Here is a 19,157-nt window from a genome sequence, read left to right as displayed (position 1 = left end):
TCATTTACCATGTTTATATGTTATCTCAAACAATTGGCTCTCAGTTTGTTGTGTTTGGCCTCTTATTACCCAGAAGGTAGTAATGGAAAACAATATTCTCCCCTCTGACCCAAATCTAGAAAATGATAGAATTTGGGAACACAGATTACAGAAGTGATAATCGGTTTTCCACTTCAGTCATTTACTCACAGTTCTTGTGGGTAATGATCGCTGGAAAACTAGATGACAGCTAAGCTGTCCTGAGTGGTACTTTAGCACTATTTTGTTTAAAAATCTATGTCCAAAAAATAGAAAAATCACCTAGCAAGAAGTTCAGTATGAATATCCTGGAAGTGTCAGATCAGACCAAACACATGGTTTCCAAGTGGAACTATTTTTTTCTGTCTTACCTTTCTCCAGGCAAGTCTAGTTTCTGCATGTTATTGTACATTGTTTCCACTATTTTTCTTTAAATAAAATATATTGCAATATATATATTGCAATCTGCTTATGGAGTCTGAGATTACCACAGTTCTTTCACACCTTCCAACCCTTTTTATCTTAATATGCATTCTTGAAATAAGAATGATGAGATAACATCCACAAGAGTTTCCATGAAAAAGGAAAAGAATAATATGATTTATGTAAACTAAAACTGTTCTACTTTTACCAAGTAAATTATGCAAAGAACCCACATAAAAGTAAATAGAAGTTTTATAAATCAAACCTTAAGTGCCTAAATGCATTCCCATTTCAAGCAGTATTTTAAAGAGCTGAAGTGGAAACATCATCTTTGCTGCACTATAATTCAAACACTGAAACTTGTAAACTTTTTATTATAGTCCTTTTTCAAAATGCCTATGCTTAATGTACAAAAGATTTTTATACTTTTTGCAACTTTTACTATCAGACAGGTACAAACAGTGAATGTAAAGTTGCTCCTGTAGGTACTGTAATTACTTGTAGCCAATGTCAGTAAAGTATATAAAAAATACCATTTTTGTAATTACTTTGAACCTAATTTTAGGTATCACAGCACATAAATTTCACAGCCTTGGTGTTTGAACCTTAGATAACTTACATGACATCAGCAAATAAGGCCCTTCTAATGGCAAAACAAGCCATGGATACAAATTCCAGATTGCATGTGCCACAGATGTGATAGTGTAGAAAACACTGAGATGTGAGATGTTCGCTAATGATTTCGTTTGGGAACCAGGTTTCAAGATGCTGCCTGTTGGCTTCCATCTTGAAAATTGTCTTGGGGTCACTTTATGATGTGTATCCCCTATCGTTGCTCCATGCCCAGAAATTAATTTTGTGCCTTTCTGTGCCTTTAAACTGAGCCTGAGAGGGGGGAGAGGAAAAAAAACCGAGCAAATTTTCAAAGCAGTTTGTTCAAGGACACACACTTCTCTGCGTCCTGAGGTGGTGAGAGGAACGGGAGGAAGCACTCTACTTGCTCTTCAGCCAGCTTTTGGCCTTTTTCTCCGGAGAGAGTTGGAGTTGAACTTTGTTTTCCTGGGACTTTGTTTTTTCTCCCCTTCTCTTCTGGACTGTTTCAACATCAGAACACATCGGGAGAGTTCTCCACTGAGGCCTTGGAGGTGGGCCCACCACGACCCAGCTCCGAGGAGGAGGAGAGAGACTCAATCTACAGAAGAGCTCTGAATTCTCCCAGGTTTCTCTCCACAACGAGAGGTTTTATTATTTAACATCATTACCCTTTTCCTGTGTGTTTGTTAAATAAATAGTTTTTATCTCTTTTGCTTTCCTCTGAGGAAAATTTATTTTTTCCTGAACCTGGTGGGGGAGGGCTGGTTGTAACCTGCCTTCTATCAGAGGATATTTTCCTCCAAATTTGTCCAAACCAGCACAAAAATCAATGTCAAATGTGATTTCAGCTGTCTCTTTTGCACACAGGAAATAATTGCTAACACTGAAGAGAGTGAAATTTCTTTAATATACAAATTATTTGCATTTAAATCTCTGCCCACTTATTTATTTTTACCAGGGCATTCCCAGGAATTTGTATGAGCAAATCACTTGAATGAAAAAAGAAAAAAGAAATTAAGATAATATGGATGTACCCATAGTGAAAAGACATTTGCAAAAGCTTTTTCAAAGTGCCATGTTACTGATGGAAAATGGTTTCTGTGATGTTTGTTTTCCCCTTCTTGAATTCTATAGAAATCTTTCTTTTTCAATTCAGGACTGAAGTCTGATACTGTTATTTCACCCTCGTTGGTTCAGGAGAATGTGTTTTCCAGCTGCTTTGTGTCATTGTTCCAGTATTGGTCCATGTGTGCCAATATCGTGGTGCTCACAACAAACAGTGCATCAAAACCCCAAACAAGTTTGCAGCTCACAAACTGTTAATTCCCCTAAAGGTGACTCAATTTGTCAAACAAAATGACCACCTGATGGTACTAAGTCCAGCATAAATATTTCATTTCAGTGTTAAGGTAGATTTGAGCAAACCCAGAAGTAAATCCTCTGGACTCTAAAACATTCACAAAATGAAGACTCACATTCCAGCATATTGCAGCAGTGACCTAGTTTGCATGCATTTTCATAGCAACAACAGACATATCTGCAGTCTTTGTTTAAAAGTCATCAGTCATAATTACTATCTGGAAATAGGATCAGTTAAAGTGGATGAAAGCATTTTAAGACCATCAATAGTGAGAGCATGGAACTCTATGACAGACATAATTTACCGATTTTTCAGCTGCTAAGCCGCAAACAGTACTTCTTGCTTTTAGAAAACATTTGGTTTGGGTTTTATGCATCAGTGACTGATTCACTTGCCTCAACTCTTTTTCATTAACTGAGATAAGAATAAGCAAGAACACATAAGCAATATCCTAGAAAACTCATCATACTTCAGGATACTCATAAGATTAAAATCAAAAAAAAGGAAAAAACTTGGCAGCCCTGACTAAGTGAAGTAGACTGATGAATGCTGCCATCATTGCAATGCACTGCCACAGAGTGCTAGGCTTTAAATTAATATAGTTTGAAGATAAGAAGTCTTTGTAACTGATCTGGAAAGCTTGGCTATTTTAAAAAACCCAAAACCATTATGTTTTTTACAGATCTTCAAATGTTTTTGCAGAAAGTGAAATAACTGCAAAACAAGCTTATTAGATAGGGTTGTAAACAACTGGATGTACAAAACAACTGATGTCAGGAATCATTATTTTCAAATAGTATTACTCCTAGAAAGATGAGATGCACAATTTTATGCACTGGTATGTGTCTAAAAGTAATACTTAGAAAAACACATGTACTCTCAAAAAAAATTCTGTCTGGTAAGGATCTCTCCATTTTATTCTGCATGCTGATGTCACTTGGTCTGTTCAGCCTAGAGAAGTGGAGACTGAGGGGAGACCTCATTGCAGTCTGCAGTTTCCTCGTAAGGTGAAGAGGAGGGGCAGGCACTGATCTCTTCTCTGTGGTGCCCAGTGACAGGACCCGAGGGAATGGCCTGAAGCTGTGTCAAGGGAGGTTTAGGTTGGATATCAGGAACAGGTTCTTCACCCAGAGGGTGGTTGAGCACTGGAACAGGCTCCCCAGGGAAGTGGTCACAGCACCAGCCTGACAGAGTTCAAGAAGCATTTGGACACTGCTCTCAGGCACATGGTGTGACTCTTGAGGGTGGTCCTGCGCAGGGCCAAGAGCTGGATTCGTAGAACCTTTTGAGTCCCTTCCAACTCAGCTTATTCTGTGATTCTGTGATTCTGTGTTTCTGTGATTCTGTGATGTGTTACCTTAGAAGACAATATATGACTGTTTTGAAAATTAATGACAAGAGACCTACAGGAAAGATCGGAAGAGACTCATTACCAGGGAGGTTAGTGATAGGACAAAGGGGAATGGATTCAAACTGAAAGGAGGTAGGTTTAGATTAGATATTAGGAAGAAATTCTTTACTATGAGGGTGTTGAGGCACTGTAACAGATTGCCCAAAGAAGCTGTGGATGCCCCATCACTGGAAGTATTCCAGGTCAGGTTGGATAGGGCTTTGAGCAACCTTGTCTAGTGTAAGGTGTCTCTGACAAGGGCAGGGGAGTTGGAGCTAGGTGATCTCTAAAGTCTCTTCAAACACAACCATTCTATGATTCTGTGATATGACTGCAACAAGTCCTTAAAATACTCTGTTTTTAAAGTGCTCATTACCTCAATTCGATGTTAATTACCTCTATTCAATTAATAGAATCATAGAGTATCTCAAGTCAGAACATAAAAACAAGGATCATTGAGTCCAAGTTCCATGAATTATTTAAATTTATTTCAGTAAACATTTTATTTAAATTTAATAAGGTAACTGTGATGCTGTGAAGGTAAACACTTGGATTTCATTCCTTTTTCTTCAAGGTTCAACAAATTTTATACATATTTTAGATCTGAGTCCCCTAAAAATCTCAGTTAAATTTGGTCTCAAATAATGTGGGAATAATTTTATATGGTAGTTTACTGTCTTTATTAAATGACCTTTGTAAAGCATGTTTCTTTTCATGTTTTTGGTCTGATAAAAAGTTCATTTAAAACAGTCCACAGATTTTGCCTTTGGATAGCTTTTCTTTGCCTCTTCTGTTTCTAGTTTCTCTTACTCTATGCTCTTTTATGGAAATCTTGACTTCAGGGAAAAGTATTATGGTCACGTATTTTAGGAGTGTATACAAAATAACAGGAAATAAAGGTAAGCTTCTGGGCTGCAAGTTTCACTGTAGGTCTGTATAATAAAGCAGAATGTGCATGCCTTTGTCACCAGGTAGCTAAACTGAACAAGGATGGTTTATTGCTTGTGGATCTATTTAAGGACAAGCTGTATGAAGAGCTGGGTGGAAGAGATAGAGGGAGTTTAGATGAACAGTGGCAGTTTCACTAAAACTTCATTCCGGCCTTTCCTTCTTTATTAGATTATTTTCTTGTAACTCCAATCCAACAACTGAATAACTAGAACAGAATTTTAAAGACTTACAGTCACAGTTTTCAGAAAAAAATATTAAGATCATTAAAGTGGCAGTTCTGCCTCAGTATTTTGTTACCATTCTTATACATAAAAATAGTTATTTAGGCTTTTAATTTTGACAGTACTGGGTCAAGTTTTGTCATGTCTATATACACATTACATATAGATATGAATTTCTTATATTTGTAGTATAACACAGTACAAAGTCAAATTTTAAGTACTCAAACAGCTGTAAAAACTACTTTACTTCACTATAACAGGATATTCTTAACCAATGTGTACAAAACAATTCAATTTTATTAAAAAAAATATATTTCATTGACTGACTCCAAAATTGCTTTGGAATTTTACCATGGAAGAAATAATAAAAAAGACCAATTTTAGACTAAGAAAAAAAGAAGTGCTTAAATCTCCTGTGGAACTGGTATCCCAGTATTTAAACATCCTTTTTTCACATAGTACAGAACTCTCTATATTTTAGAGAACTTTGATCAAAATATACATCAAAGATTTTTATCCTGAATGCTATTCCAGAGCCTTAGAGTGAACTGCTGGCAATTGTGTTGGGCAGGATAAAGTACTTGAAGGATTGGCTCCTCTGTTGAGATTGCCACAAGGCAATCTTGAATTGAAAATACTTAGTTTCTTTTGTTCAGCTAGCTATTATTTTCTTACCAATATTTCTGTTCAACTTTTACATTCACTGACATATTTTATACATGATAATTTCACTTTTTTTAGCAGATATGATTTTAATGAGGTAATGACACTTTTAAGACTTAATTAAAGATTAATGGAGGTTCCATTTCCCAATATTGGAGTACTACATGTAACCAGGCCTTGTATAACCAGCAGTGAAACAAAGAAAAATTTTAAAAGAGTTCTTTCTCACATTTGTGGCACATCATGGCTAGTGATGATCATATGCTAAGATTTTCTCTATTTCTTACGGTTTCATTTCAATGGAGCAATAGTCTTTCATTTGTGAACCACAGAGGAATATAGACAAAGACAGGAAAAAAAGACAGTGGAATTCAGAAGATATGACTGAATAAAGGCTGACTTAAAATCTCAAAGTCTTGCAGTCACTAACCAAAACACAGGTCAGAGTTAATCTCTGTTAACGAGTGAAGGAGATGGTTGATGTCTCATAGTAAGAAAAAATGTTTATAAATTGAAAGCATTTAAATAGAAATGCCATTACAGGTAGAAATTTATCCAAGGGGCACCTGTTTCATTATAATGTTATCTGCAGTAATAGTTTAATAATTTAAAAGAGAAAACACTGAATTGTCAGTAGAAGTTCCTACTGAACGTACTGTAACCGTTTGCCATTCAAAGATTTGTCCCACATTGCATATGAGAGCTAATAGAATGGCAATGTAAGTTATTTAGACTGAATATATATAAAAAAATTATAATTCAAAAAATATATTCTGCCAATGGATATTTGTACTGTCAAGAAATCCACCCATTATTATAAACACCACAGACAGCAACTACTGTGATTAAGATGGCAAAATCTTTCCATTAGAAGATTCTGTTTCATTTACTCTCAGTTTTAGTTAAATAATAAGTAAGTGTCCATTTAGTCTCTTAAGGATGCAGCAGGCTATGGAAGCAAAAATCATGTTATAGAAGGTATTGAATAAGGACAAGGAAGGCAAGAGAGCTTAGGAGCCTGGAAGTGGGAAATGTGAGACAGAGGAGCTGCAGTCAATTGAGCAAAATGAGTACACTGAGACTAAAATAGAGCTAGAAAGATGCTACTATCATTTTTGATCAAACAGATGCTTTCAGTAAGTAAGGAAACTGCAAATGGGATCAGTAGCCTAATCGATAGGAGGAAAGAGATCAGAAACCAGATGCAGGATTGAGATATGACTGATACAAAGGCTGAGAAAAAGATTGGTCAGAGTGATGAATAGGAGTCTGATCAGTTCTGGCTCTGCTAAGCACTTGGGAAAACCAGCTCCCCTTGAGCTCGTGTACAATTCCCCACATTACTGGATACTTTACATTAATCTCTCATGTCTTAGTTTTCCATTTATAAAAAAGAGATAGCAATAACTACTCAGTTCACAGGAACACTGTAAAAATAAGCATATTAATGTGCATGAAGCATTTTGATGCTGTAATGATGAGCACCATAAAAAGCTTCTGAGGAAATTAATTTCATCTGCATAGTAGGTTTTGAATAGATTGAATTAATGAAGGCAGGGGGCTGGGCACTGAACAAGAGAAAATGGAATACTGTTCAGTAAGTGAGCAGTAATTCTTCTGTGACCTGAAAGAGTCTAGTGGGTCTAAAATGAAAAAAAAAAGAAAAAAGAAGAAAAAAAAATTTATGTGACAAATCTATATTTCAGGACTCCAGAATCCAAGGCAAAATTCAGACTCCATAGACAATGATAAATCCTTCATCCTGTAGCTTGGATGTTTGACCTGGCAACTCTAATAAAATTTACTGTGAGATTTAATGTGTAGTTAGACACACAGTATATAAATTCCTGACTTAATACATTTTGTTTTAATTAGTGCGGTAGGTGTGTGGGTGGGCTCAGGATTTACATATTTATAGAATCCTGAGGACATTTTTGCATATTTCTATGCTTGATGAGATATAGGGCTGAAACCTAATTAAAAGGCTTGTTTGGGGGATTTTTATTGTTTAGCTCGGTGTGTGTGGGTGTGTGGGTGTGTTTGTATATGGAAGACAGGTTACAGTACATTTTATAGGATTTGCTTCTTTTTAAAATATATATCATGTTCTATGAAAGCAACTTCTAACATCTGACATTTAAAACCAGTACAAAAGAAATTGTAAACTGCTGGCTGCTGATGGCAAGCATAGCACAACTACCCAACCTCACAGAATTTAAGACTATCATGTTACAGTACTTGACATTATCATCACATGGTGGTCATCTGAAAAAGCTTTTGATATGATCGTTGTCACTGTTGAGAATTTATTTTTGGAAATTATTTTGATTTTGTTCTCAAAATAATTACAAGAAATTATAAACAAATCAACAGTTATATTACCAGGTTCATGATTTTGAATGCAAAACATTATAAATAAAATATATAATTATTCATTTGATAATACAACTTCCATGTTGACATCTTGGCAACTTGAGGAGATTTAATTAATAGTTGTGCTGTGAACACTAATGAAAGTATCAAGAAGGACAAAAGACAATTTGTCCTTGGAATTGCACACTCTTGTGAAGTCTAGTCACTGAAGTACTAAATTTCATGAATAGAACTCATGGATATTGGAACTAGTTTGTTTAAAGTGTGGATTGACTCTTACATTCTTGTCTTCTCCCATTCCCAAAGAGAATGCCTGGTTTTCTGTTACTGGTATCTCATGCTTCATATGAAAACAGATGTATAAGCTGCTCTGTCCTTATAGAAAACCAAAGGTGGCCATTGAAGTTGGGGTCATATATAAATTAACTTTAATTCTATCCCACCATCTTTTCTTTTTAATTTTTAGTAATCTAACAAAAAAAATTATCTGTATTATTTTTCATTTCCTTTGTCAGGCAAACTTGACTTCTAATTCTCATTTTGTCCATGTGTTTCACAGCCTTCCAGATGTTTTCCTTGATGATCCATCTCCTTCATTTATTGTAGGCTTCTATTAAATTTCATACCTCTTATTCAGCGTTATTAACTCAGACAGAACTCAACTCTTTCCTAGAAGTTTTCCTCCCTGAGTTCCAAAGCATCATCAAAAGTGACTTCACTGCTTTTATAAAGAGTGCTATTCCTAAGTCAGCTTAAATGCCCTGTCCACTTCTCTCTTCTTCCCTCCCAAGCTTGTGCTGCTCTTTCTTTTGTACTACCACAGGTAACTGCGCCCCTGCAGAAGAATAACCAGTCAGACAATTTTACTTTTCAATGAGATCAGGAGCCTGATCTGTTTCTCAGGAAAGCCATAATACATCTATGTCAGGATAAAGGAGGGAGAGAAATGAGGGCAGGAATGCCATGGTAGCACTACAGATACCATGCAAGAAATTTCAAGTAAAACCTTTCATTTGAAAGAAGGTACAGTAGCACTCACCACCATATGCCACACCTGGAAGGATGTAAGTAGAGAGATGACACAGTAATTTCCAAAAGTGAATCTGAGCTAGAACTCAGAGGGAAATTTAGAAAGTATTGTCTGGTCTTGGCACAAAATTCTCCTTCAACCTTTTAAAATTTCTTCTTTTTTAGTAATGCTACTCTTAATTACTGTCACCTATATTTAAATGCCAAGTCTAATGATTCATTAGCATGATAGATTAGATTGTGAAAAATAGGTGAGCTAGGTTATGGGCAGGTTAAACACCAGCCTTCCAGTCCTGCAGAGAAATGCACAGCGCTAAAATGAGAAGTCTGTAGATGTACTATGCATCTTTAAATGATTGCAGTAATTACATTTCAAACTGTGCTTCTCTACATGACTGACTTCTATTAATTCTTCCAAAGAACAAGAAATATAAAATGTATTGTTTAAAGTACATTTTTAGAGTAAAAGACTAAGCAGAACTTAAACCTCAGAATACTTTTTTTGGCATCAAAACTTATGTAGCAATAAATGAACTTGACAAGATTAATAAATCTCATTTCCATTTGAATACTTGGAAATAATCATAACTTTTTTGGTGTTTGATGGATATGAGGATCAATGAGATTGAAGTTATGCCTATGTGCAATTCAAATGGAATGAGATAATATATGTTGCTCAATGGAGAACATCCAGAACTGATACCCCTTTCTGAAGCTAGTAACTTATTCTAATGACTATCAAATCTGCACTGTATTGATGTCTGTAATCTGGGATCTGACCTCAGCTTTTCACACTGCCTTCATTTTAGTACTTTCATGCAAAAGGATAAATGTTAATTCTAAATAAGAAAAAAATATTTTCTGCATTAGAGCTTCCTGCGTTTTGTTTCTTGATGTTGTCAAAATGTCCCTCTCAGGCTGAGGTCATGTATGATTTCATCACAGAAAATTCAAGTGGTTGAAGTTAAGGAATGAGTGAGTTGTTTGTAAGGACAAAGAGGAACTAACTTCTTTTGGGAGAACAAGGAAAGTCTAATATCAGGAGAACAAAGAAAGTCTAATAACATTTTATCTATACTGGTAGAGTGAAAGGTATCAAGAAATAATCTCCTGCACTGGATTTTCATCATGGACAGTGTCACTGTGTTGGAAGAGTCCACAGGACTCTTTGGTGGGACCACAATCTTCTGCAAGACAATTCTTGTCACATTTTGGGTGTTAGCAGAATTGACTAGGGGTGTTCTCAGAGTTTAGAAGTACTCCATGTCTTAAAAGGTAAAACAGTTTAGAATTATGGATGTGGACCTTTCCATATGATTTGCTCTCAGTGCTAGGGAATGCTTATTTTACTAGCATAATGAGCCCCTTTTGGAACTCACAGGATACTGTTTTGAGACAACAGATAGAAGATAAAAATTTCTCCACTGTCCTCTTTTCTTGATGAAAAAACATACCTGCTTTTGTAGACAGGAAAGGATTGGGTTTCCTTGGCTCTTTAAAGTGATCTAATGGAGAGGCAAGGTAGTTGGTCTTTAAATGCTGATGTAGTAATCGAAAAATGGAAATTGACTGCAACTTCCAGACAGCTTCAAAAGCAGAACTAAAGGGACAGAAACAGAGAGCAGGTCTACCAGAGCAGATCCTAATGCTATTACAGACAAGTCACTGTTGATAGGGTCAGGAGACCATTTCTGAAGACCTGCTGTGGAAGGGGAGTTCCAGAAGACAAGCAGTATATTTTTCCCAAAGCTTTCACTGGATAGCACTCCCGAATACAGTTGAAATCCCAGAAGGTTTACTGTTTGGCAATAGTAAGTGATTTGTTTGGAAATTTGAACAAGATAAAGATTCATTAATTTTGCCATTTTTTTCAGAAAGAGTGGATGCTGTCTTCACAGTTTTAGGTGACCTGCTTATTTTATTTATTTTTCCATACTTGCTTTCAGACTTGGATCCACCTATGTAAAGCAAGGTTGATGGCAAATTTTCATTGAAGATTCACCACAGCCACAGAAGAGAACAAAGATCTACCTTTTCCAACATGAGTGCTTTGAGAAAAGCTGCTTAAAAGGAGTTATAATGAGTTCTGCGATTTTTAAGTAATAAAGTTTATTATTCTAAGGTATTTATTCACTTTAAGAAGAAAGGATCAAGAAATTAATGACAGAAGGCTTAATTAAACCTATTATGTGTCTGTCATGATGACGTTGGCAACAAATCCATACAGATTGTTTCAAATCTTGCTTTAGGAAGCCTCATGTTTTTTAAGAGCATACATCACCCCATCAACTTCAAAAGGATTATGCTTTAAGATGAAATGTGTTTTTAGACTAGAGCCAAAGTTCTTAGCATTTTGCACCATTGAACTCATATGTTGAATATTTCTATAAACAACAAAGTAGGTATCACCACAGCTAAAATTCAAGTAGTTTCATTTTTCCAGACTTCTAATTTGACTAAAAACTTGTTTTTTTCAACATTTTTATATGAAAAATATATATCTTTCAGTTAATTTTTTTTTCTGATCCTCTTAAGAAAGGGCTAAATTTGCAGAATTTTAAAGTAGATATGTGCAAGTGCTTTGAACATTTATGTGGGAAACTGGCTGGAAACAACATCTGAAACAACAGCTGAAACTGTTAGTAGAGTTTGACAAATTCACATTCATTTCAGATTCAGTGAATCTGATACTCTTTAATTAATAAATTATTTATGAATAAAATGCAAATGGTTCTACACACAATTTACTTTTTCTGGCATTTACATGCGGTTTTCAGGTGTCTTTTAAGCATATATTTTCTTAAAATGGCATGTTGAGATAATGAAGAAAATAATCCAAAAATTTTGTCGTGCAAGTCACTGTTGCAGCTGTAGCTACTTTTAACATAGCAACATTCTTCATGCTGCTGTGATGCTTTCAGAGCAAAGCAGTGACAAACTTAAAAGTGTGTTACAGGATGATCAGGGGCATATTTGAAAATGAAAGTATAACTACTTGTATTTTGATTTCTTTTCTCACTTCAGTTATCACTTTTCATTTATAGTACCTAAAACTGTTTAGATTGATATGATTTAGAAGAAAATGTTGCTATTGTAATATCGTTTTGCAATTCTGCATCTTCTGAAATGAACATGAGAAACAAAGGTTTTTCTCATGTTTAGAAGGTTTAAATAAATCAACTTCTAAAAAATTAATGCGAGGAAATTATGAAATATACCCAACAATGTGTCCAGGGAGCATGATGGCAAGAAGGAAACATAGATCACTAAGCTCATTTCTTAGTAGGTGAAGTCAATTAAAAGGCTGACAGAAGTGTGCTGTGATGGAATGGGCAGTGCACAGGCTGTCTCCTCAGAAAACTGTTGATTTGTATGTCTACATCATGAGTGACTTCTTATTCTGTACATCACTGGACAGTTATTGTGGATCATCCATTAGAAAAGGACATTGAAATTGTGTCTAATCAATACTCTTCTCCGTAGATTAAAGGAAAAAATAGATTTAGTAAGAGAAAAAGGAAATGATGCAAAGAAGCCAGTGACAATTGGATTAATAATATTGCAGTGAGGAGTTCTATAAATGACAGGTGAGTAGTTGTTTTCCCCTACCACTTCTTCAGGTTTCTAGCCCAGGCTGTAAATATCACTGAGATGGTAGGCTCGTGAAAGGTTGAATGACCCACAGATAAAGGCCAGCAATTTTGTTTTGTGACCTAATGGAATATAGAGATTGTACATGTGGCAAAGGTAAGCACAAAATACATCCACTGTGGTAGCCAAAGTTGTAGGACACTGTTCCAAAGAGAAGCTGTGGAACCACATACAAATATATGCAGTTGTTTTGCACTAAGGCAGGTAGATTTAGTCAAGCTGAAACCTATATTTTTTCAATTTTGCATCAGGTTATGTTTTTATTGAAAAAATATACTTTTAATTTCATTTACAGCATGAGATACTTTTTCTTCTTTTTTTATTTTTGCTTGCTTTCTTAAATAGTATAAGCCAGCACAACCTTGGGCATGAGACATCATAGGAAATGCAAAGAAGAAAAAAAGAGAGAACTTTGATTGAGTTTAAATCTTCATAAGTATTTGATGTGGTAGTTTAAAATTTCAAGCAGACCTTTAACTGCCCATAACTGGTCTTCAGCTTTACTCCATAAAAAAAACCAGTGATAGAGTGGGTTATTTCAAGTATTATGTCTAAACATATACAGAATAATATTCACTTTGTATGTCTTTCTCTTTCAAACCCAAAGAAATTGCGTAAGTACTTCAAAGTCCTATTTTAACTGTGCACACATATACAAATTATAGTACATGAACATTTATATTTGCAATGCATCACCAATGCTGAACTCCATGATAATAACCATAGCAACTGGGTTTTTGGCCATGGAATTGTGAGAGAACTAAGAATCAGTGGCACACACATGCTCTCCTTTTTCAGGTTTCATGATATTTTTGCATAGACACCTTATAGTATGTGGTTTTTCCATAAGATGATGTCAAAAGCCTTGGTTAATGGTGCCTGTTGTTCCCTTTTGGGCTGCATGCCATTCCTCTTTTTAATTAGAAGAATTTTCAAGTTGCAAAGTTATAACTATTTTCCACAGAGGTACAACCCATGCATATAAACAAATCCATGAGCTTAAATTTTTGGGTTTTTTCCTGTGAAAGTGGTAGGTTTCCAAGCTTTTGGAATCCATGGTTTTCAGCAAAGAAAGGGAAAGTGAACACCATTATGAATAGCTCTACATCTCATAGTCAGAAATGCTTTGATTTATCCTTGGGATTATAGATTACCATTCAAGCCATTAGAGCCCACTAAAACTGCAGAGCACCAATTACTTTAATTACTTTAAGGTTAGAACCTTTCCTTAAAAAATCTCTTTCAATGCTTTACTTTCTGTCTTATTGAAAACAGCTGGAGACATGCAGGCCAGCTATTAACAAGCAATACTTCACTATAAAGGTGGTGAGGCACTGGGAAAGGTGGCCCTTGGATCTGACTTACAACTTTTCAGTGATACATGCTTTTGATATGGTAGTATGAGTTTACATTGTGGTGACATCATTAAACATTAATTAATTTAAACAACATTAAAATCTGAGTTTCTGCATAATGCAAATATTTTTTCAACATGAACACCAATCATTTAAGGTCAGGGAATTGAAGAAGTATTAAATCAAGAGTGGAAGAGAGAGGGTCATGCTACACTGAAATTGAGCTACAAATACACATTGAACTTGAAATTGCTCTTCTCACAAACTTCTAAAAGCATTTCAACCAGTTATTACTCTATTATTTAAAAAAAGGTTTTCATGTCCTTATAGCAGCCCTTTCTCTCTTGCAAGTCCTGCAGCATTATTTACTACACCTCAGCACTCCCAGACAGTGCTCCTCCATTAAACTTTACTGAGAAACTTTCATTACAATTTCCAAATACTTTCATGAACAGAAATCACATTCCAAACATCACAATGTAATAATTTTGATACCTGCAAAAGTAGGTGTGTAAGATAATAGAAACTAAAAAATCCAATGAAAATAAGCCCACTAAACTTAATCTCTTCTTTCTTTCTTTCTTTTTTTTTTTTTACTTTATCTAAATTTATTTTATTGGAGGAGGTAAGATTGTAATTATAAGAACATGGGGGCCTGAATGAACTGTAGATGTAGCTATTGAAACTCATAGGCCTTCTGCTGTTTGAGATCAAGCTCTCACTTTCCCTGTATTATTATTATTATTTTTTTTTTCAGTTGGAGGTTGAATGGGCACCTCTTAGACTTACTCTTTCAGAACAGAAATCTGAGCTTCAGACACCTGGAACTATGTATATTTACCATTTTTTGGGTTCTCTAAACAAGAGATTTGTTGCAGGGTAGTTTTCTTGTCTAAACAATAAAATGCAGCAGAATTTTCTCAAAAGCTCCATTTAAGACTGAGGTCCAGTAATACTGTGATACTCTTGTGATGCTTAGAGTTTTAAACATGCTGCCCTGGCATGAGCAAACTGTGACAAATATCATTATTCTTCCCAGCTCAGAAGTAGGTGGATAGTGCCATGATCTCCTAACAAACACCTTGACAAAATCTGCAGCAGATAAGCAATAGATTTAAGAGGTCTGACTTGACCAGGGAGGGGTGGATTAAGGGAGAATCAGACTTCACACTAGATCTGCTGAGTTCTTGACAACACCAGATGTGTTAGTAGACATGCAGATGGCAACTTCTCCTTAAACCCACTGTTCCAGCTGAAGATCTGCCTCATGTTTCATGGTAAAGTCTTATTTTCAGTGGGATCTGAGAAACTAGGATGGACTACTTTTTGCACCCCTACTCTTAAAAGCCACTCATGGTAAGATTTATCTAGATAAACTAATAAAATGATGTTGGCTGCCTTCCTATAAATGGCTTAAGGGAAATTAGGGTTGGAGGGTAAATCCTGGCCCAGTTCTTCCTGCTAGTACGTTTGAAAAAGAGTATGCTATTGATAGACCATAGCATTTACTTGGGATTATGAGCTGTTGATAACTTCTGAAAAGTATATTGTAGTGAAAAATTTCAAAAGCTAAGACAATTTTGGTTTCCATAATGACTGTAAAAAACCCCTTCAGTTTCATAATGTATGAAAGTACATTGGATATGTATGCAAAAACACAGACATAAACCATATATATTTATATACATATATATATAAAAAAATATAGAGGTGCAGACTATCCAACAGATATACAGGAACTTTACCCCATTCTGTTCCTAAGTTTACTGTTCTTTCTTTCCTGCTGAGAAATGTGGCAAAATGACAGATGTTTCAGGAAACTAGCAATGAGTGAAATACATCACTGCAGAGTATTCGAGTATGCCATTAAAATACAGCATTTGGGATCTGGGACCATGTACTAGAGTTATTTTCCCTGATGGTTCTATTTTTAAAGTAACAAGTCTACAGAAAATCACATTTTCCTGCTAAGTATTTTATTTCTAATTTTGAGATCCTAGCCCAACAATGTCAGTGTCACTTGTATAACATATTCACATTACAATTTAGTGGCTTAACAAGAAATATAAGGTCTGATTTATCAGTATTATAAAAAGTGTTACTCACATGCAAACTGAAGAATGGCCTCTCTGCTTAAAATACTGCCAAACATGTTGGTAGTTAAACATTGATACTGTCCAGAATCTTTAATTTCACTGGGGTTGTTGATGATCAGACTTCCTTCTATTAAACTGAAACGATAATCACTTTCAACGTCGATTTCAGTTCCATTTCGAAGCCATCTTAGGGAAAAAAAAAAACCAAAACCTACTTGAGCATTTAATAACTGAGTGAAGGTATTAAGCTTAGTACAGAGAATCTGACAGCTCCAGTTGTAATAATGAGGACAACTATTAAAATATGTCCTGTGCAGGAATCCATTACTCTGGAAAATCTTGAATGGAGGCATTCGACAACATAAGCGAATAAAAAACACAAACAAAACCTGATCTTCAATCTCTGAAGAAAAAGGATATTCTTTGTTTTGCCTATGCTGAGTGAAAAAATGATCTCTTTTTTTCTGTTTTTTTTTTTCCCCCCCCAAAAAACTAATGTTCATAAAGGCTTAAGACTTGAAAACTGCATAGCAGAGACATCCTTTATGTTAAAAATAGGATTTTTACTGTGCTTATGATAATCAAAGTTTTAATTCATATTCTGTCTTTAAAGCTTTAGGCCTGATGCCTTGAGGTGGCTGCCTAAAAACAGAGACTAGACAAAAATATGAGAATAAAAGTAGGTATTTATTTGAAGGACCTTCAAAGGTACACCCTGGGCAGTCAAAAGGCTATACCCAAGATGGACCCTGGGTCACGGGTTCTTCACACTTTTATAAGCTTGGTCCATTTGCATATGAGGGTTAATTCTCCAATTATAGCCTCAGTTAATGATGTAATTACCCAAAGTTTGCCACCGATCTAGGCTTTAGTTTACTCATTTTGGGGTCTGGTGTCCTTGAAGAGCAAACCTAGAGAGGCTTGTTATGTCTAACCAGCATGAGAGAACAGCAGCTAACAGGCCACACAAAACTTCAGAGTTGCACATTAAGCAGTACAGGATTTGAAAAATATAAAAGCTAAAACCTAAGACATCAGGCCCAGCTGAGCTTACAGGTAGCAGAGTTGAGTCTACACTGCATGCAAACAAGCAAGCTTTTTTCCCCCATTCTTTCAGCATTTGATTTGAAACAGAGACACCTCATTTAAATACAGAAGAAAGAAGAGCAAGACCTGTGAAGAGCAGGGAGGTAGATTGATGTACATAGGCTGTTATGCAGTATAGGATTTTGGCAACAGACAAAGGCAAAATAATATCAGCTGAATCAGTATACACAAAATTCAAAGACTGGAAGAGAAGACAGGAGTTAACTGGTGTGTGGCCAAGGGCAGATCCGGGCAGCTACTAGGTACATGGAAACTAAGATCAAATAAACAGTCTGAATAGGGAATGCTAAGTTAGGGAGGTGTTTGAGAGTGAAATGAGAAGCCTGAGCAGTAAAGCCAAGGATGGGAGTAAAGATAAGATGGAAAGGGCCAGGCTGTAGGAAAGTGGAAGTATCCCAACTCAGGCAAAGTTTTGAATAATTCCTGAATGAACACTTATTTTTCTGAGGTTTCAGAATTAACCTAAGTGTCCCATAATTTTTCAGTTGTGCAAGTTGTTTTATGGGTCCCAGATATTGTCTGCCAAAAAGCCTCAGCCCCTCATTCATCTCAAAAGATTGAAGCAACAAACTCTGTAATAATCCACTGGCTGCAAGAGAAAATATTTTTTGTGGTAGATTAATAGACTTTGGCAGTCTGGAATAGCCTCATATGTGTGTGTGTGTGTGTGTTTGCAGTTTCTGAATTAAAGAATAACATCCACATATGAAGACTTTTAAATCTGCTTTTTTGTCAAAGTGTAATTACATGAAATTTTAAGAAGAATGCAAAGAAGAGCAGTGTAAACAGATATGGTGCAATTATTATAATGCCCAGATATTTCATTACTCTTTCGCTGTCATTCTGCAGCTTCAAAGTTGGCTTGGGAAATTTCCAGGAACTTGCAAGCTTTGCCAGAGATTAGCAAAGACTGGAAGAACCTGGCAACACTTAAACTCCAGACACAACTTTAACACAGCAAAATGATTACCAATTCACCCTATCTTGTTAACATTCATGGTGAATGAGGTACAGCCAGCAGTTTTAGCCACTGTAGCTGTGACTATTTCTTAATCCAAAGGTCAGAATTGTCAGAATTTAGATGAACTGTGAATCTACTATTTGTCCCTTCTTTTCACAATTGGACTTTTGATTGCAGAGCACCTCAGCTTCATTTAATGTAAGAAAGGAGACATCATTGACAATTTATTAATATTTTAAAGAGTATTGAGGAAAGCTTGGTAGGATTACTACAATTTTAGGTAGATTCGTACGTAGAAGAGCTAAAAAGGAAAGGAATTTTTAATCTTGAACAATTGATTAGTTATTTGATATTTTGAATGAAATCATAAAAAAAGTTAACATTTTATGCATATATCCTTGTCTATATATGTGAAATAAAAATGTAAAAATAATTGATCTTGAAATGAAAGGAAATTTAAACAGGGAAAATGCAAAGAAATGAGTGTTTTGGCATTTCCAAATGAAAACTACCACAAAATTCAGTTTAATTAGCTTTTTTTCCTTAGTTTCATTTTCAGTTAAGTTCAATGCAAAAATATGTTCTTTGAATTTTATCTCTTGAATTTCTTTGAATGATTTACTTTGGATCTTGATAACTACCTGCCTCTTTATCTTGGGGTCCTTCCTGAGTGATTGTATTCCCCTCATATAATCTACGCACTTTATAGGAAAAACAAAATTGAATCAGGTGACTTTTTTCTCGGTACCCTGACTGATCTGGAAGGACTGAACCCAAAATATAGCAGTTCCAAGGACATAGATTGTTAGGAAAATTCAGATGCATTTTTTCTTGAAGAAAAGTGACTGATAACATTTCAAAATACTATAATTTGGCTTCAGAAGACAAAAAATAATTCTTAGAAAACTTTTTCAACTGCCTTTTCTAACAGGAAATGATACTGACAAAAAATTACTACCCAGTGT

General features: G+C 35.4%; 1 protein-coding gene across 9 annotated transcripts in view; it reads right to left on the bottom strand.

Moving 5' to 3' along the window:
- Nucleotides 1–19,157, bottom strand: part of CNTN5 (contactin 5) — a 618,627-nt gene that overhangs the window by 210,340 nt on the left and 389,130 nt on the right. For all 9 annotated transcript variants that reach the window (XM_039563708.1, XM_039563715.1, XM_010400613.4 and 6 more), the window contains one exon: nt 16,135–16,310. In XM_039563708.1, the coding sequence (XP_039419642.1) occupies nt 16,135–16,310 (176 nt within the window). The remainder of the gene's footprint in view (nt 1–16,134; nt 16,311–19,157) is intronic.

This window comes from Corvus cornix, chromosome 1 (assembly GCF_000738735.6).
Source record: "Corvus cornix cornix isolate S_Up_H32 chromosome 1, ASM73873v5, whole genome shotgun sequence".
NCBI classification, from domain to species: domain Eukaryota; kingdom Metazoa; phylum Chordata; class Aves; order Passeriformes; family Corvidae; genus Corvus; species Corvus cornix.
The sequence above is the reverse complement of the archived record's forward strand: the minus strand, read 5'-3'. Positions and strand labels throughout refer to the sequence as shown.